Here is a 19,487-nt window from a genome sequence, read left to right on the forward strand (position 1 = left end):
ATGGACGGGGCTATGTATCCTCAGGGCCAGGGCATTGAAAATGGGTCGTGGATGGGTATTCCAGCATAACAATGACCCAAAACACACGGCCAAGGCAACAAAGGAGTGGCTCAAGAAGAAGCACATTAAGGTCCTGGAGTGGCCTAGCCAGTCTCCAGACCTTAATCCCATAGAAAATCTGTGGAGGGAGCTGAAGATTCGAGTTGCCAAACGTCAGCCTCGAAACCTTAATGACTTGGAGAGGATCTGCAAAGAGGAGTGGGATAAAATCCCTCCTGAGATGTGTGCAAACCTAGTGGCCAACTACAAGAAGCGTCTGACCTCTGTGATTGCCAACAAGTGTTTTGCCACCAAGTACTAAGTCATGTTTTGCGAAGGGGTCAAATACTTATTTCACTCATTAAATTAATGAATTTATAACTTTTTTGAAATGGGTTTTTCCAGATTTTTTAGTTGTTATTCTCTCTCTCACTGTTCAAATAAACCTGATTGATCGTTTCTTTGTCAGTGGGCAAATGTACAAAATCAGCAGGGGATCAAATAATTTTTTCCCCCATTGTATCTTAATAGCACTGAAAAAACAGTGGTGGCAAGATGGTTACAGATGTCATAGACATGGTGTTCATAGGAATGCGTCAGACAATGACAAGAAAATTAAACAATTTCGCTGTTGAAACATATCTAAACAGCCCTTATCTGAAGTGCTGTTCATGTGGATGTCAAAGCACTGCAGGATGCTTGTTTTGAGAGCCTGATGCAAGTCATGTGAAAGGGACTTTAGCTTTGTACTGTAGCTTCAAAGCCCTTAGTACTGTGGGGACTACAGCTTTTGACCTACAACATTTAGACTTTTGAAGGCAGAATAATTTCCTAGTAAGCTCAAGTCTGTTAGAGAAAGTTACCTTAAAGTTATTGTACATTTACATAATCAACCACCCTCATTCTCCACTGCTAAGCTCTTCAAAGGCTTTTAACCCCAGACACACAGTAACACACTTACAGACACAACACCACACCACCAAATCAGACACGCTTTCGTCATAAAAAGCTCTTGATCTCTCTGCCCCTTCTGATGCACCACACATAACTCCCTTAAGACACTCCTTTTTAATCCTTAAACAAGATGCTTGCCATGTACCCCAGTATAATGATGGATGACTCCTGTCTCAAAGTCAAAGCCTGCACAACTCTGCTATTAGCTCTGATCCCCCCTTTGTATGGGGCAATTAGACAAAACCACCCCGTATCGGTCACAATTTATGACCGGCTAGACAAAGAAATCAGTTTAAAATCACTAGAACAGAGTTCAGGTTTGGTGAACTCTGACCTGCAAATTATTTTTACATTATGGATGCTCAAAGTCTAGTGTGACTTTATAAGATCACAAATTTTGGTATTGATCAGTATGAAATGGAAATTGACGCTATCTATTTTCTAAATCCATCTTGATGGATCTTATGGGAAAAATTAATTAATTCATGTTTTTTTTAGTTTTTTTTTTTTTTGTAAAAGCTTACATTCATATGAGGTTTCATCCAATCAACAACAGTAGGTTAGAACCACATCCCAGCTCTACGTTTTTTCTTTGATAATTAGTTTTACTCAGAATCATAATAGGAAAGAAATGATCTGTCATTACCATTACATTGCGACTTTAGGACAGGATATTACATTTATCGTTTGCAGAGGCAACCCCACCATTAATTACAAACATTCATTGTTTCATTCAGTGGTAAAACGTGTTGATAGAAAATAGTTAAATAATTAAAAACAACTTTACCCAAATTGTTCATTTTATATTTTATGCCTGTTAGAGTATTGTTCTTCTGATGTTGTATTGACATTCTCCTATGCATATTTGTTTGATGCACAGATTTACTGCTTTTGTAGCACATTTCAAATCAGTCACTAAGGAGGTTTCTTTCAAGTTCTGATTCTTGTAAAGACAGCAAGGCAGTTTATTGGGTTGTGGAAGATAGTTAGGATAGATTTTGATGCTAGCACCATTCCTGAGACCCATCTATACCGTAATAGTGGAGCCAGCAGACAAGGTTGCTTTTCTCTACTGGACTTGAAAGACAAATCACAAATTCAATCATGGCTGGGATCACATGGTCATGTCTGTATTGCTAATCCAAGCAGCAATATCTTAATGCATAGAAGGCAGCATGTGGAACGATGGTACTCGGGCCTTAGAAAGCGAACCTCAGTCGGAGCTAATGAATGAGAAATCATTTTAAATGTGCACAATTATTCAGCAGCCTGACTCAGAATGGAAGTAACGCTGTTTATAGCTTGTGGATAGTGTTCAAGTGCTGTACCCTTTTTTTTTTCTTGCGTGCTTTTTGGGCACACTGATCTGCTTGATTTGGTTAGTGTATTGCAGAGGGGGAGCCTTCGTGTCAGTAGATAATATTTTTGTCCCCATGGAGAGCCATAAAGCATGCATTTTACCATCTGTTGGGCTTTTTTTTTATTATTGTGCCACTCTTTTCCACTCTGCTTCGCCTGAGGGTAAAACAAGGTTTCTGCAGCTAAGCCTCTTGTTCTGTTATATGCTGTAGTGCAGTGTTGTAGAGAGAATACTATTGCCACTGTTGGGCCCAAATATACATCTCCCAACCATCAGAGAGCTCATATCAGAGGACAAATTGTAGAATAAGACCTGAATGGATGCACAGATAGTTAGTAAAGTGGGTGTAAAGCAGCTCTAAAGAAGTTAACAGTGTTGTTAATCAGCTTAGTTTAGTTTAATAGCATTCATATCATTCATAATTTAATATCAGTCATGGGGAATGTATATATTGATTATTAGGGGTGTAACAGTACCCGTATCGAACCGTTTCGGTATGGGTCTTTCGGTTCGTTACACACGTGTACCAAACAAATACAGTATTTATTTTATTTTTTCAGGAAATTCAAATAATAAATGGCGTTTTGACAATCTTTGATGCGGCATGACGAATCACTGTATAAACGCCTTGGAGAGCCGCTTCTGGGACAGTTTCAGAAACGTACTGGTATAAACCCAACACAAGCATTGACTAGAGCAGCCGCGATCAGCTCCGGTTCCTGTGTCTGAGTCGTGACGCTCCGCAGACTTGTGCAGTGTAAATGGCCAGAGCGGAGCGCGAGTGAACTAGTTTTAACGCGAATAAACATGACTGAACATCTCATGCCTCATGTAATTGTTCAATCAGTGTTTTAACCGCAGAAAGACATCAACAAAACAGCATGGAAATAAAAGTAGCATTTAATTTACCTCAGCAAGTCATCAGTGTCCACAGCTCGTGAGTTCACTAGAGAAATATAGTCTAGAGAGGAGCATTTCGTGAAATATTACACCATATACTCATTATATTTTACTAAACCTGTTAGTCTTAATTATTTAATGTATGTTTAAATTAATCTATGAAACATGCTATGACAGCCAGTGTGTTATATTTTAACAAATAGCCTAGAAAATGTATTATTTATAAGTTAATTTAAAAAGTGCATTATGTGTAGTTTAAATGTTTGCATACAATTTTATTATTATTATTATTTTTTTATATATATAAAGTTGAGTGTTGGTCATCTATTTAAAAATAAATAGCAATTACATTTTAAGTTTGGGTTAAGTTGTTAGGCCTAATTGTAACCTTATAATGTAAAAGGGCTCCCTGTAGTTTTAAGCATAAGCTGAGGTAGAATTTTATCTCTAAGAACATTTAAACTGAATGTATTTAAAGAGAGCAACTTGTTCAGTAAACCACTGTTTATATAAAATAAAAAAAAGTTTAGTTTTTCCCCCTGCTGTACCGAAATCTTACCGAACCGTGACTTTAAAACCGAGGTATGTTCTGAACTGTCATGTGTACCATTACATCCCTATTGATTATGTAATATATTTTATAGATTTATGTATATTTTATATATAGTTATATATATTTTTATTTTATTTTATTATTATTTTTTTATGTATAGTAATAGATCAACATATCTACCAAGTGCTTTGCTATTGGGTAACCGGACACTTTGGGGAATTTCATGTAAATATTTTATAAAATAAGTACTCCTTTTATTTCAGCAATTGTGTATTATATTATATTACACTTTTTCTATATTGTATTTATTTTTCTGTGTTAAACGTAGTCCTTTCTTTCACAAATGCATTGTGGTCTTGAATCTTGCTCTCTGAGAGCACATATCTGGTCTCATCCCACTAAAGATTTGCATTTGTCAATTTTATTTAACTTCTGTATTTTCTTAAATCGGTGGGTATAGAGTATTTACAGAGTTAACTTTTAATTTTAGTTACTTTTTCTTATTTGTAAGTCGCTTTGGATAAAAGCGTCTGCTAAATGACTAAAAGTAAAGTAAAGATGTCGAATCTCATCAAGGGTAAGGGCAGTGTTTCATGAAGTGGACACTATAGGGAAGATAAGAGTTTTGTTTCACCATATCACCATTGCAACAGTTATCACTATTAAGCATGCATTCCACACTGGTGACATTACAACGGCAACTGCAGATGGCAAATACTGACAGACATAAAAGCTCTTTTGGATAGATGGGGAAAATCATTCAATACTTATACTACCTATTTTCCCCATTTTACCATAAGTTTGTGAATTATGCAAGTATGGATCATGCTTCCAGTCAACAGAGCTTGTATGATGATGCACCGATACCCAGGAAGCCTTTTGTCATGAGCTCAGCTAACTGTCTGCTTCAAATGAGACCTTTACAGAGAGACAAGGACGGGTAAAATAAGGATAGTTTAGGCTCAGTTTCACACTGACCCCCAGGTCTCTTTCCCCCACATGGATATCTTTGTAAGCGGAGCCGCAGTGGAGGCCCAGGTGCTAAAAGCTCATCCCAGGGTATCATTTACTGTCAGCGTGTGCCTGTTTCTCATAGGGATGCAAACTGAATAGCATATAACTGTGCATGTCTGGAGGATTAGGTAAAAAGAGATCTTGGAACTCTTTGGTGCTAGCTTTTAGGTAATGCAGTTCAAGATGTTTGAGACTTGTTTCTGTGACCTGTTTTAATGTTTGTGTCTGTTTTCCTCTTTCCCAGCCTATTCACAACACATGGAAAACCATATCAACCCTACAAGCTATCTGAGCCAGCCGCTGCCTCCGGTGCATTCCGGACGCTACTCCCCAACCCTGAAAACCACGGTGGGGGATGATGATGTAACCAGGTATTGTCAAAAATAGTCTACATAAATCTACGATGATGCTCATACTCAAGTTTTTTGCCATAATGCAATGAGAAACGATGCAATGCTGTCTATGTATATAGATCAACGTCTTACTCTTTTACAGTTTTAATAAACAAAACTGATCATAGTCCTTATTACGGCTGGGTATTGATACAGATTTCCTGATTTAATTCTGATCTTTAACTAAAGAGTAGTTTGTGAGTCTTATTCAGTGATTAATTTAAGGGATTTATTTAATTTTTTTTCAGACTGCATTGGTAGTGCTGTGTATTATTTTGTGCAACTCAACAGAAAGGTGTTTTCCTGCCATTATTTTGTGGTATACTTAGTATCATTAGATGAATACCGGATTAATCTTGTACTTATAAGCCTAATGTTTGAGTTCAACAAAAGGGGAGCTTCAAGCTGTTCATGATTATTTTTATAATGTGATGCCAGAGCAAGTCAGTGCTCTGAGTCTCACGTGTGATGTTCAGGATGATATCATGACCTGTTTAGTAGATGAGATGCTCTGAACTTTTTTGATATAGTTCATTGGAGTAACGAATTGCTATTTTTACTCAGGTCAGTTGGCCCAATCTGCAATGCCTCACTGAGGGAGTTGTCAATTGTGAGGGCAAATGGCAGTTCCCCTTTCAACATGCCATCCATGTCTGAGAAACATATGTGATGATTTTACAAGGTTATATCTATTTTAATTTTAGAATTGGCCCACTTAAGAGCGCACAATAAAAAATCAGACTGGTTGCAAAAAAGCGTGTGGTTATACCGTTTATCCAGATGTAACACCAGACGCTTAGACAGATAGAGAAATCTGACCCAAAACGACACATCATTGCCGATTTAGCAATTTGATAAGCTCCAAATTTAGCCCATACACGTCATGTGTGGGTTCATTTTCATAAAGACCGCAGCGCATCATCAAGCCTCTTAGCCAGCTTGCCAGAAAATGAATAAACAAAATCCAGCAGAACAAACAATTCTATTAATCTGACCATTTAGGTGCACAGGAGGATTTGAAGTTTAGTGCAACAATCAAACATACAGTAAACATACAGCCTGAAAGGAGCATGTGGCCCGTACTAGATGTCATTGTGTTCACTGTTGATTTTTATAGCAATGCCTTATTTAATAGGCAAGAGATGATGTGATAAAATGGTGTTTGATTTTAGAGTATCAGTATTGTAAGTTAGCCACAGGGATGTTTTGTGGCTGTGTGTAGTAGAACTAGACCAGCAGTGCCTCCAAGAGGTCATTTATATACAGTGACGTGAAAGTTTGGGAGCCCCTTGCAGAATCTGTGAAAATGTGAATCATTTTAACAAAATAAGAGAGAGCATACAAAATTCATGTTATTTTTTATTTAGTACTGTCCTGAGTAAGACATTTTACATAACAGATGTTTACAAATAGTCCACAAGACAAAAAAATAGCTGAAATTATTAAAATAACTTCCTTCAAAAGTTTGGGAACCCTTTGTATTAAATACTGTATGTGGTTACCTGGATGATCTATGACTGTTTTTGTGTTTCTTTGTTTTCTGATGGTTGTTCACGAGTCCCTTGTTTGTTCTGAACCGTTAAACTGAGCACTGTTCTTCAGAAAAATCCTCCATGTCCTGCAGATTCTTCAGTTTTCCAAAACTGTAAACTATAAAACTTTTGAACAGGATGTCGTCCAAATTTTTCTTATTTTGCTGAAATATAATTATAGGGATACTTCAATGTTTCCCAGAAGACAAATTAAGTACATTTTACCTTGATCTTTAAATTCAGAAAGTTTTCACCCCCCGGCTCTTAATGCATTATCTTTCCTTCCGGAGCATCAGTGAATGTTTGAACCTTTTATTTATGTGTGTGTGTGTGTGTGTATATATATGTATGTGTGTGTATATATATATATATATATATATATATATATATATATATATATATATATATATATATATATATATATATATATATATATACCTGTGTGGAGAATATATATATAGTAATGCACTTACGGAATTGGGTGTACAGATACAATGTGTTCATGCCACCTGAAAGCAGAAATGTGATTCTCATATATTACACTGTTAAATATTTTAACAGAAAACAGTTCTTTTAAATGAAAAAATTACATCAATTACCGCATAAGAGACTTTTTTTCACAGGTGTCCTTGTTATTAAATGTGATCTTACAAGCTAATATGTCTAACTCTTATAGAATGTTGCTGTATGACATGTACAATACAGAGATCACAGCATATTTTCTTGATTTAGGACAATGTAATAATTTTTGCTATTTCAGACAAAAATTAACAGCTTGTATATGATGCTGTGAGTCTGTAGTTTTTTTTAATGTGGTTGTATAAGGACATGTTTCTATTTTTTGCTTATGCAGGGAACCCAGGAAGGTGGTGCTGCATCGAGGCTCTACAGGGCTTGGCTTCAACATAGTGGGTGGAGAGGACGGAGAGGGCATATTTATTTCCTTCATCCTGGCTGGAGGCCCTGCAGACCTGTGTGGAGAATTGAGGAAAGGAGACCGCTTGGTGTCTGTGAGTATTACAGTGGGCACTGAAACCTTGCCCTGTCACACTGAAGATGAGCATCTAATCAGGAGTTTTTCTTAAAGTATTCAGCAGACACAATGAGCTCAGTGCTAAACAGTGTGCAGACCACTATCATACTGCTTATCCTATTGATATAAAAATGGCTGTACCTTTCTTAGGTGAATGGAATAGACCTACGCGGTGCCACTCATGAACAGGCCGCGGCAGCCCTGAAGAACGCCGGACAAACAGTCACCATCGTTGCCCAGTACAGACCAGAGGGTGAGTCTTACTTAATGAAAAACAGTGCCATGTCAATCATTTTGACCAGTACTCCAGTTGTATAGCCTTCTATTGCCATTAGGTCAGATCAATCAGGACTCATAAAAATTCAAATGTGAATATTGAGTCATCCAGGTCTGACTGTTCAACCTGTCCTACAGACCATTATTATACTCTTAACAATGATGGTACATTTCTGATGCTTTGTCTTTCACTCCGCTTGATAAACACAGACTCGAAATAGGCTCACATTCTTAAAGTGTTGATTCTGACATTTTGAATTTCTTCTTAGAGTGAATAGTTCTGCATCATTTACATTTGTATGGCATTTACGCCATGTGAACATTTTGGAAAAGAATGAAAAAGAAGGCTTCCATTATAGGGCATAAATTGGTGTCCAATTGCTACTTATCATGACAATGCTATTTGTATGAATATTTGTATAACTTTGATCATGTGCTTTATTGCTAACATTGTTTTTATGCACAAATATTCAGCAACACTCTTTTTACATAAGTCTTTTATTCTCTCTCATACACACAATGCCTTATGGGGGTGATATTTTTGGCCTTGTGTTTCAGAGTACAGCCGTTTTGAAGCCAAGATCCATGACCTAAGAGAGCAGATGATGAACAGCAGCATCAGCTCAGGCTCAGGGTCTCTGAGGACCAGTCAAAAGAGATCACTATACGTCAGGTACTGGACAAATATCTACAATATTCTACAAGGAACTGAAAAACTGCATATAAAGTCACTATGAAATCAATTAATTTACTTGATTCTTTTTTTTTTTTATAATATTAACTTCCCCTCGCCCTCGCAATGATGTCCCTTTTCTGATGATATGTGTACCGGCGCAAGAGCTGGGCAGTAAAACCTCCTCTCCAGCAACCTGTCTCTCACATGAGATCACAGCAATTAGCTAACAACAACGATCCAACTGTCCAGTCGATTCCTGATGGATGAAATCAAGCCCTATATTTTTACTTGATTTTACTTATTCAGGAAACTCTTTCACATGGATATAGGTCACTGTATGGAAGAAAAGACAATCACAATTTCCATTTCATGCCAACTTCAAATGCAGTTTTTTTTTTACTAAATTGCATATTTGGAATAAGATATCTTATATTTGCAGTTTACACACGTCTATCAAAATGGTTTAGCAATTTTTGACGCTTCTGGTCAGACTTTACCATATGCTCTCAGATAAAGGAGCAAGTATCTTTTTTCCTTTGGTCTTACTTTGACTGTTTTCTGCAGGGCACTGTTTGATTATGATAAAACTAAGGATTCTGGGCTTCCCAGCCAAGGCCTGAACTTCAAATTTGGGGACATACTGCACGTGGTGAATGCTTCGGATGATGAGTGGTGGCAGGCACGGCAGGTCACTGCTCAAGGAGAGGTGGAGGAAATGGGCGTTATCCCCAGCAAGAGAAGGTGAGAGATTGAAGCTTATAAAATTACAAAAATTATTAAAATTGTTAGCAAGTACAAGTCTGGTACGTTTACTTGAATGCAGGTCATGCTGACTTTTGTTTTTGTATTAAATAGTATAAATATGTCCCCCAGCACCACTCCAGAATTCTTTGACCGGACCTGAGTTTGTCATCATGTTTGCTTAGCTGATAGGTTACTCTCAGGAGCGTCAAGTGCATGTCTTAGAAATGTTTCCGATGAAGGAGAATTAAATGCAGTGTAACTGATTAATAGTGAATAACAGATAATGTAATACGTGGTCCTTATGTTTTCCCTCAAGAGTGGAGAAGAAGGAGAGAGCAAGGTTAAAGACAGTTAAGTTCAACTCCAAGTCGCGAGAAAAAGGGGTGAGTGAATCTTTTTATACTTGAATACCTACAAAAATTTGAACAATACTCTGTTCCAAAACCAAGTGAGTTGCTTTGCTACTAGCTACTAGCTACATGTCTTTTAAGACCACATTCTGACTGAATTGGATTTGCAACACTTTGCATTGTCAGCCCCTGTCGTGCACACACAAATACTCACAAGTAAATTTGGATTTTAAAGGGTTACTCCACCCCAAAATGAAAGTTTTGTCATTGATCACTTACCCCATGTCAATCCAAAGCTGTAAAAGCTTAGTTTGTCTTCTGAACATAATTTAAGATATTTTGGATGAAAACCGGGAGGCTTGTGACTGTCCCATTGACTGCCAAACAATTAACACTGTCAAGGCCCAGAAAAGTATGAAAGACATCGTCAGAATAGTCCTTCTGCCATCAGTGGTTCAACTGTAATGTTATGAAGCTACGAGAATACTTTTTGTACGCAAAAAAAAAACAAAAATAACGACTTTATTCAACAATTCGTCTCCTCTGCGTCAGCGTAGCACCATTTTGGAGAGTATCCGCTGGACGCAAACTGTTAAAAAAGAAAACATTTGTTTTCAGGATTTTTTGATGAACAGAGCTTTTTGTGAAATATAAATATTTAGTAACACTATAAATGATCATTTAATGCATCATCACTAAATAAAGACGGTCGTTTCTTTAAAAAAAAAAATAATAATCTTACTGACCCCAACCATCTGATTAATTGGCATGCTGCCTTAGATTTTGGCCAAAACGAGGCATCCTAGAAAGCAGCATTTTATAATATGCTTGCTTCCTTCCTAATGGAACAACCTTTTCATAAGGAGTATGATGTTTTAAATGCTTTAGAAGAAGGCAACTCACTAGGGATTGGAACAAAGCTCCTATAGTGTGTTGCTTATACTGTGTATCTAGAATGGCATTGAAATGCATATCAAATTGCTACACAAGTTAGTATTTTCTAATGTTCCTACCTCTGTGAAAGTTTGACCATTTGATATTAACTCACAATTAATAATGCTCAGTGCATTCATTGGAATGTATTATTCTGATACTAATCAGTCTGCCATATGAATGGTCCAGTCTAAATTAACAGCATGCGTAGCTGCAAGTGTCGCAGGCCCAAAAACGCATATAACAGTACCGTAATACATCTATAACTCATTTATGAGGCATAGAAGTCAAAACACCAGATTATCTAACAGCCCGACAAAACATGCATGATAGGAAAACGAAGGACAAATACGCTTGCCATTGATGTCGGACTGTTCGTCCTTCTGTATGCCACACCTCCTCCTCTCCTGTCCTTCATCTTCACACTTTCCTCTTTTTACGTACCTTGCAATGCTCTCCAATAATCCATAGTGCTGCAGTGTAAACCAGCCATGCTTATAACTGATCACTGCATAAGAATGAAAATGCACCTGTAGTCTTGGTGCTGCGTCAATGCCGAAGAAAAAAGCCATACAGTTATGCTTAAATAATTTTACACACAGGCTGTTTCTACAGCAAAGTATTTCATACTATATTCACCTGCCCTTTAACGAAAGAAAAGGAAATCAGGCCAACTTTTTGTTTTGTTGAGTGTTGCTGCTGATAAGGAAAGCAGCCACAACCAAAGCAGTTATAGGCCTCCACATGCTTCTGGCACACTCACAATGCTTCTTACACTCACAATGCTTCTGCATGCAAATCTGTCCGTCTGCTTCTCTTGTGTTTGAGATTTCCTGCTGCTAGCTGTTTTTTGAGTCTATGACTCAAATCCATTTATTTGTCCACTTCAGTTCTTCATGCATTTCATATACAATTCTGACTTTGTGACATCCTCCATCAATTGAGTTAACACCTATAAATTGTATCAATGGCATTTGATTAAGCCATCAGAGGTCCACAAAGTCAAGAGAGAACAATCATCTTTTATTTTTCCATATGGACATTAGACAGCCCTCTTCCCCTTCCCTTCTTTTCTGTTGCCCTCCCTTTCCTTCTCTTCCTCAACAGTCCCTCAATGACAAGCGTAAAAAGAATCTGTTTTCCCGCAAGTTCCCTTTCTACAAGAACAAGGAGGCGAGTGAGCAGGAAACAAGCGATGTGGACCGTAAGTACAGAAATCAGCACTCCAGCTCAATGCTGGGCAAGAATAGGGCAGCAGGTCATAAGGACAGAGGTGGGCACTGCTCCACTGGACACAGCAGTCATCAGAGCCTACTATAGATATAGCAACACCAGTGGACAGAGACAGCTTGGTGCCTGCTGTGTTCAGTGACTGGACCAGGCCTTAGAGTGTCTCAGTAACTCTTGTACTCTTGTGGTTGTTGTCTCTCTTGTTGCTCCCTTCCTGACCGATCCACAGGACAACCCAGATGACATGCTATCCAAAGGCCAGAGTAAGTTCCTCATGTAGATGCCCACTCGGTCACCTCTGGACCGGACCTCCAGTCTATCTCTCTTCTTCTCACATATTTCATTCCTCGCTCTCATAATTCATAGAGTACCAGACAAAGTGTTTTCACTTTCTGTTGTTGATGGTGGAGGTGAAACGTTGTCTTTTTTTCTCACTGTGCTCTATGGAATCTCCTCTCATTCAGTACCTACATATTTTATTTTCTCTTGATGAGAAAATCTGTTAATTTGATAATTATTTGCCATTATACTCTAGATCAAACTATTATCTAATTACAGTTTACTGTGTTTACTGTTAACTCCTCAAATGCCACAAAAGGCCATTGGGTTGACAAGAGCAGTTTTTTTCTGGTTGACATGTTTTATATTGGCAGTGGCCATCATCCAGTAGTTTTTATTAACTCTATAAAACCAAACTGATATGGGCAAAAGCATCGAAGACACCTTCAGAATTAATCACAAATACTTTGTTCACCCAAAAATTAAAATTCTATCATCATTTACATACCCTCATGTCAAGACTTTTATCTTTGGACCAAAAAAAAAATATATTTTCTTCTCAAGTCTTCTGAAGAGAGACAGTCACTTTATATCAGGGGTCTCCACTGTAAGCTGCAGACTTCAGTTCCAACCCTGCTCCAACACAACTGCCTGTAATTTTCAAGTTACCTTGAAGACCTTGATAGTTTAGTCATTTTTAAACATTACAACAGACCTCTTTATACACTGAAAAATAAAATATGGCAAACTAGCTAAAAATATTTAGGTTCTATTACATTAACATTTAATTAGAGTACTTTTAGATGTACAACCTGAAGAGATACATGAATCAATGGCTGATAGTAGAAAAAAATGGTGACTAATCTCATTAATTCTGACCAGTCTTTAGAAAGCAGAATGAAACTGCAATTATGTAGATGTAGCTTATTTGGAATTCTTCTTATTATTTATTTTACTATGACCCGTGCTAGGTAACTTTGTCAGCTATTAAGAGCACAGTAGCATATGACCTCAAAACTACCAGATGTGGACTACAAGCCACAAAACTCATCTCAGAAGGTGTGCCGTGTCCCTTAGTGGTGTGAATATTTCTCCACTATGGTGAGATACAGGAGTGGTGTTTCTCGCTTATTTGAAGTCACCTCATGCATCATCGTGTGCTCCTATTCTTGGTTTTCATCATCCATTCCCCCTCTGTTATGATTTCAGAGCATGTCACCTCTAATGCCAGTGATAGTGAGAGTAGTTACCGTAAGTTCTTCCTTCCATGGTTGCCTTCATTCGTCTTTCTCGTCTGCTTTTCTTTCACATATTTAACACTTATTCTATCTCCTATCCTCTCTGCAATGCATTAACGTGTATGGGAGATCCAGTTTAGAATGCAACATGATAAATCAATTACCAATGTTAATAAATTACCGAGCAATACTATTGTGGATTTATCAAGAGTTTACATTGCTGAATGCCTGCCCCCTCAACTGAGCAGCACTGCAGTGAGACAGGCTGGGTAATGTTCCAGAAGCCACACCGATACAATACCAAAATCAATCAGTGAGCCCTCTGCCAGCCTCTGGCTCAGTCTCCATAGCAACAGTGCACCCCCCCATCACTTCCCAGCCCTTGCCCTCTCTCTGTCAGAGACAGTCAAAGTCACAGTGGTGCTATATCAAAGCCACTCTAAAGATATATATACTGTCTCACGGGGGGCAGATATTACACACCGACTGTGCATTAGTGCAGGGCATTACCAGCTACTGCATGATACGGTACACTTTGTGTTACTATACTATACGTTGCAACATTGCAAGGGCACAAGAGACCTGAATCTGTGGGATCAAGTTTTTGTCCACTAACATTTGAAAATGATATGAATGCAGACATAAACAATTAAAACATTTTTAGCTTCTTCAACATTTTCACTGGTCCTGCTACATCCCTGTTCAAAGGTTTGGAGTCACGGGTCAGTAATATTTTTTTTTCAGTAAGAATGTTTAAGGACACATTAAATGAAACAAAACTCATAAAAAAAAATTCAAGTGACATTAAAGACATTTATTATGTTACGATTTTAACTATTTAAAATAAATGCTTTTCTTTTGAACTTTCTATTGATCAAAGAATCCTGGAAAAAATGTATCATGGCTGCCGCAAACAATATTAAGCAGCTCAACAGCTTTTAACTTTATTAATCAGAAAGATTACCTGAGCATCGAATCAGCATGTTAGAATGATTTCTGAAGGATCATGTGACACACATGTGAAGACAGGAGTAATGGCTGCTGAAAATGCAGCTTTGCTTTCACAGGAATAAATTACATTTTAAAATATTAACAAACTTTTTCAATTCAAAATATTATTGTTTTTACTGTATTTTCAATCTAATAAATGCAGCCTTAGTGAACATAAGAGACTTACCAACCCCAAACGGTTGAATGGCAGTGTTAAAATAAAATTAATTGAATACATTTAATTTTGTAGCCATTTTCAAATTAATATGCTTTAATTTTAATTACTTGAACATATATGGAACTTGTATAGCTATAGTGCAATGTAGCTCCATAATACACATTTTTGCTGGAGACATAGTTTGCGTGTTTTCCTTTGTGATCTCTCATACATGTGAAAAACTAACAAAACAGCCAGTTAATTCTATTTCTTTGGAATAAATGCTTAATATTTTGTATTTTAAGTACACAGTATGCTACACTTTGATGCAGTAAACAGCACTTGCATGTCACAGGCCCTGAATTTGAAGAACAGTGTTCATTAATTTGCAGCACGTTTCTGCCTCTAACTCATAGTGCACACGCGGGCAGTCAGCCTTAGGCAATCAGGCCTACTGAGATCCACAGTCTCATACCAACCATGACAGAGAACTCCATTGCTATTCACTATATTCATATGTGTGGCATACAGGACCTCTAGTGGCCACAAGTGGATCTCGCATTGCTGTCTGCAATTTCACACATTTAATAATAATGCATGAGCAGAAAGCATTGCATCGATTTCAGGGTCTTAATATGCTTGACTGGATGTGATAACATAAAATGACATTGTACAAAAATATTTTTTCTAAGCTTAACTTTGTGTGTTCTTATATCAGGTGGTCAAGAGGAATATGTGCTGTCTTATGAGCCAGTCTGTCAGCAGGAAGGTAAAATGCTAATGATTGTCTGTATCAGCAAGATTTCATCTAACAAGTCACATCAATGATTCTTTTTAGGAGAATGTAATTGATTTCATGAATGGTCTTTCAACAGTGAACTACTCACGACCAGTGATTATCTTGGGTCCGATGAAAGACAGAGTAAACGATGACCTGATTTCGGAATTCCCTGACAAATTTGGTTCCTGTGTTCCTCGTAAGTATCTGTACACTGTATGAACTGATTAGATAACATGCTGAGGGAGGGACACATTATTACAGTTCCTACAGGGGAAATTACAGTGTAGTTGCAAGCATGTCAAATAAAAAGGCATTTAAGGCTGCATTGACATGAATAGATGAATTATTCCAGTAAGATATATATTCACTGTATTATTTGCAGGGGTCTGTTTGATAGGGCTGCAAAATGAATCTGACTATATGGTTTAGTGAGGTTATTAAACTGTGAATAACTGAAAAGTTGGTCCTGTGCCCTCCAAAATATAATAGACTCAGACTATTAATGGTGTGGTTTAAATAAAATGTGCATTTAGAATACAGAAACAGCCCATGTTCTCTTTATTTTAAAAATTTCACAGTTCCAAATATTTTTAAATGTTATGTTCAAACAAACAGGTTTGTAAGCATGTTTGTTGAACAGCCGATAGTAGATAAGAGAAGAAATCCCATGTACTGATAGCTATAGCTTACAAAAAAGTAAGTGGTTCTTAATCAGGCGGCCAAAGCAAAATACCACTTAAAAAGATTTAAAATAAGGCCAAAAAAAAGCATTAAAATAAGCCAAATCCAGATATGAATTTTTCTAGTTATGACAAGCTCTGAAAAATTTAATCGGGGAGAGATTGTGAGGTAAAAAATATTTTCAAAAATCCTTCTCCTAATTCTTATTCAGTAAATCTTGGAAAAACTGGAAAAGACACAGGGCAGAATAAACATAGATGCAGCAGCTATCAGGATTTAATGTTTTATGCATGTAAATACACATATACATATTGTATTTGAAACTGCAATGGCTTTAGTACAGAAATTAAGCCTGTAGCATATGCTGCTCTCTGTCTCAGATACAACAAGGCCGAAGCGAGATTATGAAGTGGACGGGAGAGACTACCACTTTGTTGTGTCCAGAGAGCAGATGGAGAGAGATATACAGGAGCACAAGTTCATCGAGGCAGGCCAGTACAACAGTCACCTGTATGGAACCAGTGTGCAGTCTGTCAAAGAGGTGGCGGAAAAGGTGAGATCCAGATTTATTTCTCACCATAAGAAATGTATTGTATTAGCAACACTAGGTCTCAGTGTTTCCCCTTCCATTATATTTTAAGGGGGTACCCCCCTGCCTGAAGGTCAAGTTAATTTTATTTTCTCCAGATCACAACAGAAGTCATTTAAAGTTACCTTTCCTATAAAACAGGTCTATACCTTGTTCTTTTATCAAACAAACTAAATAGCCTTATGCTATTTATCTTATTTACACGACGGCATGTCATTTCTGTCTCTGTTACATGGTCGCGCTCTCTGTATCCCGCACAGCGGAGTTCCGCCCCGATGCACGCACACACACACAAACATCCGCGCGCACACAATTGAGCACACTCCCACTCCCACTAGTATTTGTAGTAATGTAAAGGTAAAGGTATTCACGTCAACCCATCAAAATAAAAGTTCAGTTTAACTTGAAGACATTGCGGCAGAAATATATTACTATTGTTCTGTAGTATGTCCGTAACAGGTTACTACTAAAATGATTAAAACCTTATTTTTAAGGAATAATCATACAATATTTCTTCAATGTTTCAATTGTAATATTAAATCCCCTTTATTTCCATATATATATCCTAGAGTGCTCAAAATTGTGAATATGAATGGGAATATACTTCAGAGATATTTTACTCTTAAGAATTTCTAGGGGTGCCAATAATTGTGTCCAACGTGTGTTTGAGAAAAACATTTATTTCATAATGATATTTCCCCCCATTTTAAATTCTTATTATCCAATGAAAGGTTAGCTTTTTGTGATTTTTTTTTTTAATAAAAGATCAAAAGGATTAACAAAGCAGGTTAATTTTCACAGTCTTCTTTGATCATATTTACCAAGGGTTCCAATAATTCTGACCACAACTGTGTATATATATATATATATATATATATAATAATAATAATAATAATAATAATAATAATAATAATAATAATAATAATAATTATTATTATTATTATTATTATTATTATTATTTTTTTTTTTTTTTTTTTTTTTTTTTTTTTTTTTAATTTTCATTAATTAAAAGACAATTAATTAAATGACATTAATTAGACAATTTTCATTGTCTTCATTTGTAAGCTGCTTTGGATAAAAGCGTCTGCTAAATGACTAAATGTAAAAGATAAATTAAATGACTTTTTTTATGCCTTAAAAATGTAAAAACACATTTCTGAGGAAAAACATCATAAGGCTATTGTAAGAATAAATTAATCTTGTTTTTATGCTTTCAAATAATTAGACATGCTAAAACAGAATTTGGTAACAATAAAAATCAAACGTTTCATAGGGCCCTATACATGTAATTTGTGTTAAACTTTTAATAACTTGATGTTAAATTGTTTAAGTTTCATGATTTTAATTAATTAGACATGCTTTTTGATTAATAAAACTTAATTTAACTATTAAAAATGAGTCTAGAAAAATTTAAATGGAATTTTTTTTTACCTCCACCCAAAGCTGTAAGTCTAGGGGAAACACTGAGTCTACAAACATTACATTTACAAGGCAAAATGATTTGAATAACAAGCTGTTATTGAGGAAAGGAGCTAAGTATTGTTCCAGGAGAAATAGGCACGATAAGCATGATACACCTGCACAACTGCTGACAATACAGGACTATAATGCATAACATGCAGCCTTATTGCTTACTGTATGGAAACACTGTCTTTGCTCTCCTCAGGGCAAACATTGCATTCTAGATGTATCAGGCAACGCCATAAAGAGACTGCAAGTTGCTGTGCTTTACCCCATCGCTATTTTCATCAAACCAAAATCAATGGAGAACATCATGTGAGTAAAAGACAAGGAATCCAACTAGTATTTACAAAGATCATTGTCTATTAAAAACAATGTCACGGTATCAATGATCAGTGTGCCGTATTTGCCAGTGTGTCATATTACGGAAACTGTACCCAGTCAAACTCTTTGGGGTGCAGTAAAAAAAAATAATAATTCTCAAAATAGTTTAGTATGCAAGAATCGCTAATAATGTTTTTTTTTTTTCTGTCCCCAGTGAGCACTATAATATAAAAAGTATGCTGTAATGCTCTTTCCTCAGGGAGATGAATAAAAGACTGACAGAGGAACAAGGCAGGAAGACATTCGACAGAGCCATGAAGCTGGAACAGGAGTTCATGGAGCACTTCACAGGTCTGTGTGTGGCTCTCATATAGGCATCAAGACAGCTAACCCCAACTCACATTTCTGATTTTACAATACATTATATATTTAGCAATGGCAAGGTCAGGGTTTTCCCCCAGGAAACACACAAACTAATAGAATGTAGTTTTATATATATATATACTGTATAGAGAGCGAGAGAGTGTTGTGGTCAGAATTATTAGGCTCCTTGGTAAATATGAGCAAAGAGGGCTGTGAAAAATCTGTATTGTTTATCCTTTTGGTCTGTTATTCAAAATATTCACAGAAATTTCATTTGACCATGGTGGAATCTTCATTTTGTGCTTAGTGACCCATTTTTGTGTTGATTTTGATGTTGATCCAACCATCCATCCAATTATAAGATTTCTAGCAGAGAAAATCTTTTTTTTTTTTTTTTTTCATTGACTTTCTGATCCTAAGATCCTTGGAGAATCTTTGATCACTCAAACGATCCTCCTTGCCATGTTTTAAGACATAAACACATGAACCAGTTCCAGGTTGATTTTTAACATCTCCAGTTGGAACTTATTCATTTTTGTAGAACTGCATATAGCTGATCTGAACTGACTTGAGCTAAATAATAAAACTACTGTACTGTCTGTTAGAGCTGCTTTACTGCAGAATGTGAACCGTTTCCA

General features: G+C 36.6%; 1 protein-coding gene across 8 annotated transcripts in view; it reads left to right on the plus strand.

Moving 5' to 3' along the window:
* LOC306846385 (discs large homolog 1-like protein) overlaps nucleotides 1-19,487 on the plus strand; it is a 102,275-nt gene that overhangs the window by 80,460 nt on the left and 2,328 nt on the right. For 3 of the 8 annotated variants that reach the window (XM_079379742.1, XM_079379744.1, XM_079379743.1), the window contains 13 exons: nucleotides 5,065-5,191; nucleotides 7,598-7,754; nucleotides 7,928-8,030; nucleotides 8,612-8,726; nucleotides 9,294-9,470; nucleotides 9,790-9,856; nucleotides 11,864-11,960; nucleotides 13,475-13,516; nucleotides 15,369-15,419; nucleotides 15,526-15,627; nucleotides 16,493-16,665; nucleotides 18,368-18,477; nucleotides 18,746-18,837. In XM_079379742.1, the coding sequence (XP_079235868.1) occupies nucleotides 5,065-5,191; nucleotides 7,598-7,754; nucleotides 7,928-8,030; nucleotides 8,612-8,726; nucleotides 9,294-9,470; nucleotides 9,790-9,856; nucleotides 11,864-11,960; nucleotides 13,475-13,516; nucleotides 15,369-15,419; nucleotides 15,526-15,627; nucleotides 16,493-16,665; nucleotides 18,368-18,477; nucleotides 18,746-18,837 (1,413 nt within the window). Of the gene's footprint in view, nucleotides 1-5,064; nucleotides 5,192-7,597; nucleotides 7,755-7,927; nucleotides 8,031-8,611; nucleotides 8,727-9,293; nucleotides 9,471-9,789; nucleotides 9,857-11,863; nucleotides 11,961-12,215; nucleotides 12,250-13,474; nucleotides 13,517-15,368; nucleotides 15,420-15,525; nucleotides 15,628-16,492; nucleotides 16,666-18,367; nucleotides 18,478-18,745; nucleotides 18,838-19,487 lie in introns of all 8 variants that reach the window. The other 5 variants (XM_079379737.1, XM_079379740.1, XM_079379741.1 and 2 more) reach the window with 2 other exon arrangements.

The sequence above is a fragment of the Barbus barbus genome (assembly GCF_936440315.1).
Source record: "Barbus barbus genome assembly, chromosome: 26".
In the NCBI taxonomy this organism is placed as follows: Eukaryota; Metazoa; Chordata; class Actinopteri; order Cypriniformes; family Cyprinidae; genus Barbus; species Barbus barbus.